The sequence below is a fragment of the Mya arenaria genome, chromosome 5 (genome assembly GCF_026914265.1).
Source record: "Mya arenaria isolate MELC-2E11 chromosome 5, ASM2691426v1".
In the NCBI taxonomy this organism is placed as follows: domain Eukaryota; kingdom Metazoa; phylum Mollusca; class Bivalvia; order Myida; family Myidae; genus Mya; species Mya arenaria.
In genome coordinates, this window is record NC_069126.1 from 64809817 (window position 1) to 64824493 (window position 14677).

A 14677-nucleotide genomic window follows, 5' to 3' on the forward strand; every position below is an offset into this window, starting at 1 on the left:
TTATTGTATTGGAGAGATTTAAACTTCCACATTTGAGTGAAAAACTTCCAAAATTGATTGACAGGAAGTTCATACTTCCAGTTTCAAATTCTTAATGGAAACCCTGATGAATACACCTGACATAAATTTAAATCCAGAATGGATTGAATAAACTCAAAAAAGTGGTAGAGAATTTTGAGCTGTTTTCAAGGATGTGTTTTGCACTACCTATAATGATTTTGGTATATCAGAAATCTCTTTTTAGAGTAAAAATTAAAAACAGTTACTGTACATGGGGATAAAACGAAGTTCCACATAAGGGAGGTAATTAAAATGCACACAGTGGTCTGCCCTGAAGAGTGATGGGAATTGTCTGTTTTCTTAATATATTCAGACTGACAAAGCTTTGAAAAGTGTTTGTTTGCATTCCGATAAAGCTACAGATACTGTTTATCTTAATGTCAAAGTAATGCATTCATAGTGATACACTATGGTAATGTAAGAATGTATGTAAATCAAAATATAAGCTTGTGAACTTTGACATTCTTTAAATAAATGTTGACTCATGCATAAAATTCAGTAATGAAAGATGCTTGACTTTTTGATATGAGGAAAGTATACTATGTAAATGAAAAATCATTATATTTTTCATTTCTTCTTGAAAGATAATGTGTAATTTATTCATTCATTAAAAATTTTATTTCACAAACAGAAATATTTAAGTATGAAGATTACTATGATAACACATCAACTGTAAGATAAATGTTTTTTTCTTATTATACAGTTCGATAGGTTAATTGTTGTTAGTGTGTACTTAAAAAAATAATAGTTTGATGTGACGCAACTAACAGCCTCTTTAGTGGTCTATATTATATGGTGTAGACTACCCACTAACACTGATATATATATATATAGATAAAATGTTATGTTGAACACTAAGAGTCTTTAAAGACTTTTAGGAGGGGCCTAAAGAATCACCTAAGAATATTTTCAAATGGCTGTAAAAGTTTACCAAGACTGTATTTGGAATTTGTATTTTCCAGGTTTTCCCGTATATTCAGCATTTGCTGTGTGGAAAAAATAATGAAAACTTACTTTATGTTAAGGGTAAATTGAACTTGCAAGAACGTGTTTTTTCAAATGAAAAAATATCTTAGATGAAAGTGCATGATGTCAAAAGCACATTCAAAACACCACTCTTAAAATACTAGGCTTAGTTTTATATGCCATTTTGTACAGTATTCAAGTCTTGCACATTTAGAAGGTAAAATAGTAGAATTAATTTATTGAATGGCTTGCACTATGGCACAGATATATGCCCTGAATTGTAGAAAAACTGAATTCAGTATCACTACTTATTAAAATTCCTAATCCATGATTCTACCATCAGTCAAATGTTTTGATATTCATTTTCATCACTAATTAGCAACACTTACAATGTTGAGTGAAATCATTTAAGACAAACTATAATTCAGTCTTGGCAATATAAAAAACGTTTATTCCTCATCTAATTCCAGGAGTACCAAACTCCGTGTCTGCCGTGGCGTGGATGGTGATACTTGGTGATGGAATCCACAACTTCAGCGATGGGCTGGCCATCGGAGCAGCATTTGCCAACAGCATAACCGGAGGATTCAGCACTTCCATTGCTGTGTTCTGTCATGAGCTGCCGCACGAAATAGGTCAGTTTTATCTGGAACTTTCCATATACAGTCAAACCTGTATTAAGTGGCCACCCTTGGGAAATGATCAAAGTGGCTGCTTAAGACAGGTGGCCACTTAATCCAGGTTTGACATTTCCGCCACTTTAGCTTTATACAAGAATGAAGTATGTATCTTCTCGCTTACGCTTAATATAAAAAATTGATTTGAGTCCTCCCACAGTTAAATTCCTTGGCAACACTTCTTGCACTGCGGTTGTTTTCTAATAACTTTATACACTCAACACGTTCTTTTAGAGTCAAACACTTTAGATTAGTCTTATTATCAGCCATAATCAAAGTTAAAAAAAATATCAACAGAAGAACAATGCATTGTAAATATCCGTTCATAGAAATATAAATCCACGCACTTTGAAAAACAATATTGAAGTGAATAAAATCGTACCTGTTTCACGCCTTCGAATGACAATGCAAACTGTGAATTCATAATCACTGGTGTTTTTGTTGGTATTTTATAATTAACTTCGTAATCATTTGATTATCTTATTAATTGTGTCATTAATTGTGTCAATTCTGATCAAAACATTTGCCGATGTGTAATAAACATGATTTCTCGATGAGTAAACACGCATGGCAATCGTGTGATGCAATATTCATTTTTGTTGGATGACGGAGATACCCGAGGCCGTTGTTCTTTTCCGTAAACTTCTATACGCAATCAAAGCTGTTTATTGGAAAAAATAAGTGGAAAGGGATTAGTGGCCGCTAATTAGTGTTTATATGGCTTTATGGGGACAAAAATTAGTGGCTGCGGCCGCGTTAGACAGTTTGCCGCTTAATGCACCTTCATTATATAGTAAAAACGTACGGGGGAATTTGGAGTGGCCCGTTAAGGCAGATGGTCATTTAAAGCAGGTGACCGTTCAACCAGGTTTGACTGTATTAAGTATGCAAAACACTTGACAAGTTGACTGTTACCAATCAACCAGTTGATCAATAATAGTGTTTCATATTGTGCAAATAAATAGAAGCACAAATTTGCATTATACTATGATGTTCAGTCAAAACTTGCGATTTCATTATCTTTGGGAACTCAGGATATACTTTGAGATAACGATACTTTGATATAACTGAAAAACAAAAAGTGTATAACTTAAAGGGGCTGTACTCCGTATGATGAAATAGCGAGAAAAAAAAGAAGAAAATTGTCGAAAACTGACATAAACTTGGTATCGATGTGTACAATGCATTGAAACATACTAACTTAAGTACCACATAGCTTATAATTAATTTATTTTTCTCAGTTTTTTCGTATTTTTCCATTAAAAAAGATTACTAGGTATGTCTATCTAGTAAAATTCATTCCTTATGCGTGATTGGCTTAATCGATGTTATCACGTGATATTACCATTTTAGGTATATAGCTTAAATATTCCAACCATTTAGGGTAAGCCTTCGTAGCACTGTGGATACAACACTGGACTGCAATTTTGGCGACACCGGTTTGAACCCGGTCTAAGACTAGATTTATTTTTTTACATTTTGGTATTTTTTTTATAATTATGATATCAAAGAGTAAAACATTTTATTAAATAATTGTCCTGAGATTCGTAACAGAAAGAAACCTTTTTTTGGTGCCAATCTGGTGTACAGTCCCTTAAACCCAACAGATTTTCAAAAGGTTCCACATAATCAGAAAATCGAGATAACAGAGTTTGACATAGCGAGTTTCGACTGTAATTGCTTTCGTGATGGGTCACTTGTCGAACTTTAGCAAGATTTAGTGTCAGACAATGATTATGAATGATGTCATCCTGTCCATTCCAACTTTTTTCTAATAAAATATCCTTTTTCATCTTTTCTTAACAATATAGTATTAGGACTTCTTTATCAATTAAGATAAAGTATTATGATCAACGGTTGCACATAATATTGCATTTGAGCGCCGCCGCCCCCCCCCCCCCCCCCCAAAAAAAAATAAATAAATAAAAAAAATATGGTCTTAGAGTAAAGTTGCCTTTATTTGTTTAAAGACTGGGTACATCAATTGGGTAAGACTGCTACATTTCTGGTCGTCTGTTGTCAAATTTCCTGAACTTTTAACTTTCTTACATTTTTTTACAAAAGAGCTCCCTTTTAACTGAAATGACTAGAAGGATAATCACATTATTTTTACTCTGTTGATTAGCTTCTTGCGTATGTTCAAGAAATTTGTTTTAACAAACCTCCTCAGTTGAGAGCGTTATTCTTACTGAGTATGTTATTGAGTAAACATACTTCAAAATTTTCGAGAAATTGGAACCAGGTAATTGCTGATTGTTATACATATTTTGATAAGTCAGCGTTTGATAAACTTGTGTACAATCGATATTCTGTATTTTACCAGGAGACTTTGCCATGCTGTTGAGGGCAGGAATGTCACCGAAACAGGCCATATTCTACAACTGTGTCTCGTCCATTCTCTGTTTCGTTGGCATGGTGATCGGGGTTGCCATTGGTAACATTGAGGGTGCGAGTCTGTGGATCTTCACCATTGTTGCGGGAATGTTCCTTTACATTGCCCTTGTTGATATGGTATAAAAGCTTGATATCCTTAACTGATCGTTGATGAAACTAGTGTACTTACCATTAAACTAGTGTAGGAACCATGAAACTGGTGCACTTACCATTACACAAGTGCACTGACCTTTGAACTATTTCGCTTACTGTTTAACTTGTGCACTAACCATAAAACAAGTGACTAACCATTAATCTAGCTCATTAACCATTTAACTGGTGCACTTCCCATTAAACACATGCTTTAACCACTGAACTAGTGGCAAACCATTGTAATTATGCTTAATCAAAATATTCATATCAAAATAGTTATTGTTATGATTTCAGTTACCAGAGATGTCTTCAGTGGAAACAAAGAAGGGAGAGAATCCATTCTGTCACCTTCTGCTGCAGTTTATTGGCATGATGATTGGAGGCGGAATCATGTTCTTAATAGCTATCTTTGAGGGAGATCTCCAAACCATCCTCGATTAAGATATAAATTGTTTTAACTTTGATCATACTTCTAGAGAAAATCTGAAAAAATAAGTTTTAACTATGACTTAATCCAAGAAAAAAAGATTTATGTCTCATTTATTAAGATTGCTTTTTACAAGATCAAGTGTTCTTGGAATATAATGCATGATTTTTTAAGTGGTTGGAATGACCAATGGTTGCCATTTCATCACTCATCCTAGGAACTAATGTCTCTGGTGTGGGCAACTGTTGAAAACCTTTCCCAGGTAGGAATATTGATGAAATAGCCCCCAGATGTCTGAATATTACCATTTATCACAGCAATTATCAGAAAGTCCAAGAATTTTTTTTTATCTTTTTTTTACTCAGAATTTTTACAAACATTCCAGAAATGTCTCAAAATCATGTTTTGCAATGCAATGTGAGAGTGGGCCGCTGGGCTGAGAATTGAGCACTTGTAAAGTGAATTATATCGTCTTTTTTCTTTATTGTCACTTGCATATATATGTATTGCTTTATTTAGTAACCTTTTGAAGGATTCGGTTTGTAGAAAAAATTGAAATAGTAAGTTTTGCATAATATCAGTATGAGGATTTTTGAGATTATTGCTCAAACCGCTTTTTTTTTTGTTTAATGTTTGTTCCGTTTTGTTTTTGTGAAATGCAAATAAGAAATGAAATACTACCATTGATATACATATATATGTAAAAAGATATTTTTGTTTTAAAGTTGCTCTCTCACAGATTTACTGTTTTTTCTTTTTTCTCTCGAAATTAGCAAATTTTTGCGTAAATATCTGCACACCAGTAATTTAAGACTGCTGACAAAAGATCAGATCGCAGATTTTCATATTTCCATTTCAAAAGTAATGTTTTATGGCTTAAATCATTACTAACCTTTTAGGAAAAAAGACCTCATTTTTTGAACTTCAATAAAAAAAATCTGCGACATAATTGTTTGTCAGCAGTCATATATGACTGGTTTACATGCATTTTCGCATGAATTGGCTCGTTCCAAGACGAAAAATAAAAAAGTTGTCAAAATGTTCAATCTGTGAGAGTGCAGCTTTAAGCATGGCAATACAAACACTATTGTTGCCTGCTGTTTGATTTTGGGAATTTGTTTTAAAATGGGCCAGTAGTTAAATTAACACAAGCCCGCAAGCCCTGCATTGTAAAATGTCATCCGGGCTTGCTAAAATTCTGAATGGCTTGTTCAAAAATTTGATGCCAAGCAATAGTATTACAATTCGGGCTTGTAAGATCAGATGTCTAATTTTCAGTGACTGATGGAGTCAAAATGAATTCATATTGATATCTCCACAAGGGCCTTAACATGTCAAAAACTTTGTTTCTATTTTCAGTTTTCTTCCTAATAAGCTTTATTTGAATATTCCAAGAAGTTGAAGTGTTCTAACTATAGATCGCTTATATCTATGAAATCCAATTTATTTGTTATGTGTTTAGTATAGAGATTGTGTAGGTTTCATGTAATGAAACAGCATTCTGAACTACAACTGCAACAAGGTTTTAATAACAATATCAGACAAGCTTCTATTACTTTAAGATTTAGTTAACAATTTGAATTATTATTATTTTTTATCAACATCTATTTTTTTTGTTTTCAAAATATTTAGATCATGTTTTTTTTTCTTCTACTCCTTGAAAAGAAACAAAGTCAAAGTATTGTGATATTCATGTGTCATTGTTGTCAATGCTGTCGTGCAAAACCTTTACTCTTTGCCATATCTGTAAAAATGCTAAGATATTTGCATACCGCTTGTATCATTAGTATATTACTGTTAATAAGTGCTGCTAGAAACAATATGCACATGTGTATCACAGCCTATAACTCTATTGCTTTAAAAGGTGTTAAATTACGCCCCTTTTTGACAAAAAGAGAATCAGATGAGTATTCGCGTTGGCTTCTCAATCCTCATGCTAGTGACCACCATTTATACCATGCTAGGGATTGTTGAACAATCATGCATATGTAGTGAACAAATAGTTTACTTTTATGTTGTTTGCTGTTGTTGTAGTTAAGTGTAGCAGTATCGTAATCAATTTATGTTTATTATGTATGTACACGAATGCAATTTCATTTGTTAAGTTTGCAACTGTATTGCAACATCAATATGCCCTTATCACACAAAGGATTTAGGTGATCCTCCCATTTTTGAGTAGTACTATTTGTAGTATCATTGAATAAGATGCCTGGTGTAGCGACCAGGTTCTATGATGGATTAATTGTATGTTTATCAGAAAGATACATTTTTCTTACATGCTCAGTAGATCATAGTGAAACGATGTTGTAATCCATTGATTTTGGTTTTAAATATTATTTTGTCTAAGGCACTCATACATATTTTTTCAGTGCACTATTTTGGTTCTGGCTTTTAAGATACTTAAATAAACATATTTTAGAGAAGTATGTATCCCATTCTTCAATTTGGTTTATTGTCCTCATACAAATTTTAGTTAGGCGTCAGATTTATATTTCATAAGAGGTTTGAATCATTTATTTTTTTTGGTCTTTTTTCTGTGCTTAATTCATTGTTAAGTTTTATCACTTTTTCATCACACAATTTTCTTAATCCATAATTCTCCCATCATCTGTATACAATATTACCCTATATTTCCTTATAGATGTACATACCCTAATAGATGCACTCGTTTTTCTATGGGTATTTTATTTGATTCAGGAACTTGACCAATGCCTTATAAGACAGCCAAGTTACCATGTGTAGTTCTTTTCATGCCTCACTTGCCAGAAATACAATTTCTGTGGTTGTTTTAAGACACGTATTCATGTAACTTTGATTTATGTTAACAAAATATTCCTTTTGTTCACTTGCCTGAAATCAAATTTCTGTGCATCTATTTAGACATGTACGGTATATTAACATTGATATAAGTTAACAACGTTTTTTTTTGCTCTGTTTAATGTGTATAATTCCCCTAGATACTGCTCATGAAACTTACATTGCCATTGAAATAGATCTGTATCATAAAATGCCTCTTTAGTACATTTGGATCGTTTAATTTACCTTTTGCGTTTAATTTACCTTTTTGCGGTAAATTTCTATCAAACAACTTAGACAGAATCATGTATAGCTTTTCTTTGTTTAATGTTTTCGAAATGTGTGCTTTATTAGTTATGATTGTACATGGACAATTATAGTTGCAATAAAGATTACATCAGGCATTTGATTTTGTTTTTAGTATTTTCCAGTAGTTTGAAAGCATGTCATGTTAAGCGGATTTTTTTAAGTGTATTAAATTATTATTAATACTTAGACCATGAAATAATTTTGGCAGCTCCTCCTCTGTTTAATTTTCCTCACTGAGTTGTAAATACACTTGATAATGATGATAGTCATGTATATGAGAAATGGTGCAATGAAGTAAGGTAATGTCATTATTGCTGGGATTAGAGTGAGCGGGATCTAAGATATCTAATCAAAGACGGAACACATTGGTGTGTAAATGTCTATGTTATGGTCCGCCGGTAAGCAATGTCTTGTCGGTATGCTTATTCGGAATACCTTGACCTACGAACATGTCACTTTACCAGTAGGTTGTTTTTAACACGAAACCTAGTTTGACAATCCATATCATTCCTATCATAACAGCTGACTCATCTTATTCAGCGTGATTCTGGTCTCAAGATAAAAGGCATACCCGCTAGATATGAGTGTATGACATTATAGCTAGCCCGGGGTCATCTTTCGTGTGAGTCAAAAGGCATAAACGCTAGATATAAGTGTGACATTATAGCTAGCCCTGGGTCATCTTTCGTGTAAGTCAAAAGGCATATACGCTAGATATGAGTGTGTGACATTATAGCTAGCCCTGGGTCATCTTTCGTGTAAGTCAAAAGGCATATACGCTAGATATAAGTGTGTGACATTATAGCTAGCCCTGGGCCATCTTCCGTGTGAGTCAAAAGGCATAAACGCTAAATATGAGTGTGACATTATAGCTAGCCCTGGGTCATCTTTCGTGTAAGTCAAAGGGCATATACGCTAGATATAAGTGTGTGACATTATAGCTAGCCCTAGGTCATCTTTCATGTAAGTCAAATGGAATATACGCTAGATATGAGTGTGTGACATTATAGCTAGCCCTGGGTCATCTTTCGTGTGAGTCAAAAGGCATAAACGCTAGATATGAGTGTGACATTATAGCTAGCCCTGGGTCATCTTTCGTGTAAGTCAAAGGGCATATACGCTAGATATAAGTGTGTGACATTATAGCTAGCCCTGGGTCATCTTTCGTGTGAGTCAAAAGGCATAAACGCAAGATATGAGCGTGTGACATTATAGCTAGCCCTGGGTCATCTTTCGTGCAAGTCAAAGGGCATATACGCTAGATATGAGCGTGTGACATTATAGCTAGCCCTGGGTCATCTTTCGTGTAAGTCAAAAGGCATATCCGCTAGATATGAGTGTGTGACATTATAGCTAGCCCTGGGTCATCTTTCGTGCAAGTCAAAAGGCATATACGCTAGATATGAGTGTGTGACATTATAGCTAGCCCTGGGTCATCTTTCGTGTAAGTCAAAAGGCATATACGCTAGATATGAGTGTGACATTATAGCTAGCCCTGGGTCATCTTTCGTGCGAGTCAAAAGGCATACCCGCTAGATATAAGTGTGTGACATTATAGCTAACCCTGGGTCATCTTTCGTGCAAGTCAAAAGGCATATCCGCTAGATATGAGTGTGACATTATAGCTAGCCCTGGGTCTTTCGTGCAAGTCAAAAGGCATATCCGCTAGATATGAGTGTGACATTATAGCTAGCCCTTGGCTCTTTCGTGCGAGTCAAAAGGCATATCCGCTAGATATGAGTGTGTGACATTATAGCTAGCCCTGGGTCATCTTTCGTACGAGTCAAAAGGCATATCCGCTAGATATGAGTGTGTGACATTATAGCTAGCCCTGGGTCATCTTTCGTGCGAGTCAAAAGAAATATCCGCTAGATATGAGTGTGTGACATTATAGCTAGCCCTGGGTCATCTTTCGTGCGAGTCAAAAGGCATATCCGCTAGATATGAGTGTGTGACATTATAGCTAGCCCTGGGTCATCTTTCGTGTGAGTCAAAAGGCATACCCGCTAGATATGAGTGTGTGACATTATAGCTAGCCCTGGGTCATCTTTAGTGTGAGTCAAAAGGCATATCCGCTAGATATAAGTGTGTGACATTATAGCTAGCCCTGGGTCATCTTTCGTGTGAGTCAAAAGGCATATACGCTAGATATGAGTGTGACATTATAGCTAGCCCTGGGTCATCTTTCGTGTAAGTCAAAAGGCATATACGCTAAATATGAGTGTGTGACATTATAGCTAGCCCTGGGTCATCTTTCGTGTAAGTCAAAAGGCATATACGCTAGATATGAGTGTGTGACATTATAGCTAGCCCTGGGTCATCTTTCGTGTATGTCAAAAGGCATATACGCTATATATGAGTGTGTGACATTACAGGTAACCCTAGGTCATCTTTCGTGCAAGTCAAAAGGCATATCCGCTAGATATGAGTGTGACATTATAGCTAGCCCTGGGTCATCTTTCGTGTAAGTCAAAAGGCATATACGCTAGATATGAGTGTGTGACATTATAGCTAGCCCTGGGTCATCTTTCGTGTAAGTCAAAAGGCATATACGCTAGATATGAGTGTGACATTATAGCTAGCCCTGGGTCATCTTTCGTGTCAGTCAAAAGGCATATCCGCTAGATATGAGCGTGTGACATTATAGCTAGCCCTGGGTCATCTTTCGTGTAAGTCAAAAGGCATATACGCTAGATATAAGTGTGTGACATTATAGCTAGCCCTGGGTCATCTTTCGTGTAAGCCAAAAGGCATATACGCTTGATATGAGTGTGTGACATTATAGCTAGCCCTGGGTCATCTTTCGTGTAAGCCAAAAGGCATATACGCTAGATATAAGTGTGTGACATTATAGCTAGCCCTGGGTCATCTTTCGTGTAAGTCAAAAGGCATATACGCTAGATATGAGTGTATAAAATCATGGGTCATTTCTGGAAATTTAGTAGGTTACTTGGTCATTTTTTGTTGACGCTTTAGATGAAACATCTCAGTATAGAAAATATCAAGATTGAATCTGTGATACATACGGTCAAACTGGTCTTAGTTTAAACATATTTAGTTTATGAAAATATATAAATGACAACATGAATCTTTATATTTAATTCAAAATATTCTAAAATTTGATCGGAAGCTTAAAGCTTATAAAGTAGAAAGTTGTTAAATATACTTGTATGTCTGTATTTGTAAGGATAATTGCATTTATAAATGTTCCAAAATGCGTCCGGTCTTATTCATAAATGATCGTGTATGTCGCGATGAAAACTCGAACTAGTACCTTATATACCCTCCAAAGTCATGCTTTTTTAGCAACGGTAATGGTTGGTACTTTGAAAGGGCCACTTCAAAGTTCTCCTGATACATATCAACCTAGATTGATGTTCTTCCTGGAGCTACATATAGAATGGCTGAATCCTTCAAAACTCTACTTAGGAATACAGCCTACATTTTCAGCCAATGAAATAGCAGATATGCATTAAATACTTGGCTTAATCATTAAGGTTTTCAACTTTCGCGGATAACATATTTTGCGTTGACACTGTGCCAGCCAATGAGGTTGTATTCTAATGTAAGAACATGGTCTTCGACAGGCGAACAGCTTACCCAGCCCATTCAAGGCACTATGATAACATCAAAGTCAACTACATACATCTTTTATAAGAGTAGACTTACTCAAGTCAATTCAATTGAGTAATTAAAGGCCACCGTTTCCAAAATACAGAAACATACAAGAAAGCCATGAGTTGTGTCAGGGTAATTAATCGATACCAGCAAAGTGTAAATAAAGCATGATTACTTCCCCTTAATCTTAACTATTAATGTTAAAAAGGAGATGGTATACATAATAAGCTAGTTTTCGAAAATCTTCAGATTGATTTGCGCTTAATAACCTTTAAAAATCTTCTTATTCCGTACCATTAGAATACCAATTAAATAAATATTGCGTTCGTATATCATTATATTAACAACATATAAAGAGAACATAGTATTCACAGTTTAAAACCAAAGGTGTTAATATTATCTAGACAAAACCGACAAACGCGTTTTTCTTTTGGCATATTTTTGGCATATTTTTTAGCCTACCAGTTTCAATTTATTATTTGAGCATCTTAATCTTTATGATTTATGTTTTGAACATCTACGTCTAATGATAAATAACGTTACACATTTTCAATATTCCAACTTAACGGAATTTTGTAGAACGATGCAACAGTGAAATTTTAGCCAAAGATTGCACCATTCAAATACAACACAATGTAAATTATTTCACCCATGTAGAAGCAAACAATAGCACGTCTTTTATAGGCTAAAACATATTTTCATCTTTTCTGTCAAAAAAAATGATAATTAGAAATTAACGTCTCTTACTTATTTGCTGACATCGGTTATGAATCGTGGTGACTCATATGAGAACCTATTTGAAGTCATGTGATTCCCCCCCCCCCCCCCCGCCAGGTTCGGGGGTCTACTGGGCGTGTTTTTACCGTCCAGGTGGTCCTGTAGTGCCGGGTGAATGCGGTGGTTTTGTATTCGTGCCAAAAATACCGGGGAATTTACCTAACCTCTTGGGTGCGGGGAGATTTGGCGGGGATTTTACCAGCAGTTCGTCCCCGCAGGTCGTCGTGGATAATTCCCGGGCTTGGCTACACCGACTATCAAAGTCCCCGCTATTCCCCGGACCTGGGTGGGGGGGTGCGTGGTTACAATTGACTGGTGCATTACAATTGACAACACGCCGACAGCGATATGGTTACAGCTACAGTGTCACGTGACTCCTTAGTAAGGGCCCTCCGACAAATATGCAGAAGCAGACGATCATGTCAAGAAATCCTATCCAATTTTCGGTTAAGAAGGAAACCCTTGTTTTCAGGGGCTATGCCTGCATATACCTGGCATATTTAATGTTCCAGTGAATGGTTTTGTGATTTTCCAGGCAACTTTTATCAGTTATGTGCTAATAGCTAAATCATCGAAATTTAATGACCATTACGCCCAGTATGAATTGCATGGGAGTAATGACTCTGGTCAGTTTTTGGAATAGTGCATGATTCTCAGGTTTTACGCTTCATCTCAGTTTTTATATTTCGATACTTGTCAAGCATAACACAAACATTTCAATAATGGTTTATTACTGAATATAGACATGATTTTCTGAACTATAATTAACTAAGTATTAAATCTTTGATGTAGTTTAAAAATCTCATTGACAACGGAGTTTAACCCTCTAAACTAGGCATTTGAGATATGTTTAAAGATTGAAAACATCAAGTACAGGTATATCTTTCTATATTTCTTAACTCCGCAACATCTAAATGTATTGAAAAAACGCATTTAGCTTAGATTGTGTCGAATAATTTATCAAATTCATTACTGTATTGTTGTATAAGAGGCTATTAGGATTTGGCAGGTGTAAGGATGTATTTAAACCCTAATAGAATTACGACCCAGTCCATGGGTCACACTTTATCGACTACTTGGTTGGTTGTCCGGTTAGCGCACTGGTAAGCGCGCTCGCTTCTCACCAAGACGACCCCACGTTCGATTCCCGTCGTGGGCGCATGTGATTTTGGTATAGGGCCGGACATTAGTTTTATCACCGCGTTCTCCGATTTCCACCACTAAACAAGATCACACTCTCGCGTTAAATCGTTCCAACAAGAGCAATTGATGTATTGTTTTTTTCACAATCGTTGTAAAATACATGTATATATGTTTAAACTTATATTTGACTCATGCGCACGACATAAAATGATACCGGGGAGACTTTTTTCGGTGGATGTCGGAAAAAAAGTTGTTTTTACTACGTGCCTTCATCATTATAAGTAAATAAATGAAGGGCCTTCGCATTGACACACAAACGTAGTCCCTTCATCTACAACTTCATAGTTGATTATCGCGAGATTAACAGCAGTACAAGTAGTAATTGGATAGTTAGTAGTTGGAGTCATAGCTGAAGCTGTAGAAGTGGCAGCAACAACAGTATAAACAGCAGCGTCAGTAGTTTCAGGGGAAGCATATCGGTGGTATTGGTGGTTGCGGTGCTGGTGGCGGCGGTGGTGTTGTGGCGTTGGTGATGACAGTAGTGGTAGTATGAACAGCAAAAACTGCAGCATTACCAGCTGTATTACTAAGACTTGAAGCGGACGCATTAAATGACCAAACATGTTCACTTAATTTATTTATTTAAACTTCAATAGAACATAGTCAGTTCTGTTCGGGGTTATATACTTTTTTACAGACACGATCGTGGAGAGTCATTTTATTATTTTTTTAGAGGTGGCGGGGGGAGGGGCACAATATTATTCAGGAAATTAGTCACTCAAGGATAATGATTTTATGTCGGCCCAAATATGTTCCTTCACCGATCAAGGTATGAAGACAATGCAAGATGCATCTCACGGTAATACGAAAATGAATTCACAATGCCACAGAATGTGTTCATGATGATGTAAACACAATTGAAGTAGATTTGACATTCGGAGTTCAGTTTCACCAATATGATATATTTTCAAGTTTCGATTGTATTTTCCACGGTGTATACGTATACAGTAGAATTCCGTTGGGTCTAACTCGTTTTGCTCGAATTCCTTGTTGGCCCGAAAATGTTTCATGATACTGAAGGTAAGCATTTCCGCTTGGCTCGAATTATCCGAGGCTCGATGTATGTTCGCCGGTCCCTATGAATTCGAGTCAATGGGGTTCAAATGTACTAACGAATTTCATTAAAAATAATACAGTGAACAACAAAGCATTTAAAATGAATAATTAAAAGAGTGTTTATATCTTTTATAAAATGCGAAATCAATCTAGCTTCCATTGTAAAATCAATATTTATACGCTTAGTAAAGTATACCCCTAAATACAATTCGACCTATGAAACGACCAGATTCATATAAATCAATATAGGTTACACTTACAT

The 14677-nt window shown here is 35.6% G+C and overlaps 1 protein-coding gene across 4 annotated transcripts in view; it reads left to right on the plus strand.

The window, feature by feature from the left end:
• The window catches only part of LOC128234572 (zinc transporter ZIP10-like), a 43069-nt gene extending 35215 nt beyond the window's left edge, over nt 1-7854 (plus strand). For all 4 annotated transcript variants that reach the window (XM_052948866.1, XM_052948869.1, XM_052948868.1 and 1 more), the window contains 3 exons: nt 1497-1661; nt 4027-4214; nt 4524-7854. In XM_052948866.1, the coding sequence (XP_052804826.1) occupies nt 1497-1661; nt 4027-4214; nt 4524-4670 (500 nt within the window). In that variant the 3' untranslated portion in view covers nt 4671-7854. The remainder of the gene's footprint in view (nt 1-1496; nt 1662-4026; nt 4215-4523) is intronic.
• Nucleotides 7855-14677: the final 6823 nt, after the last annotated feature.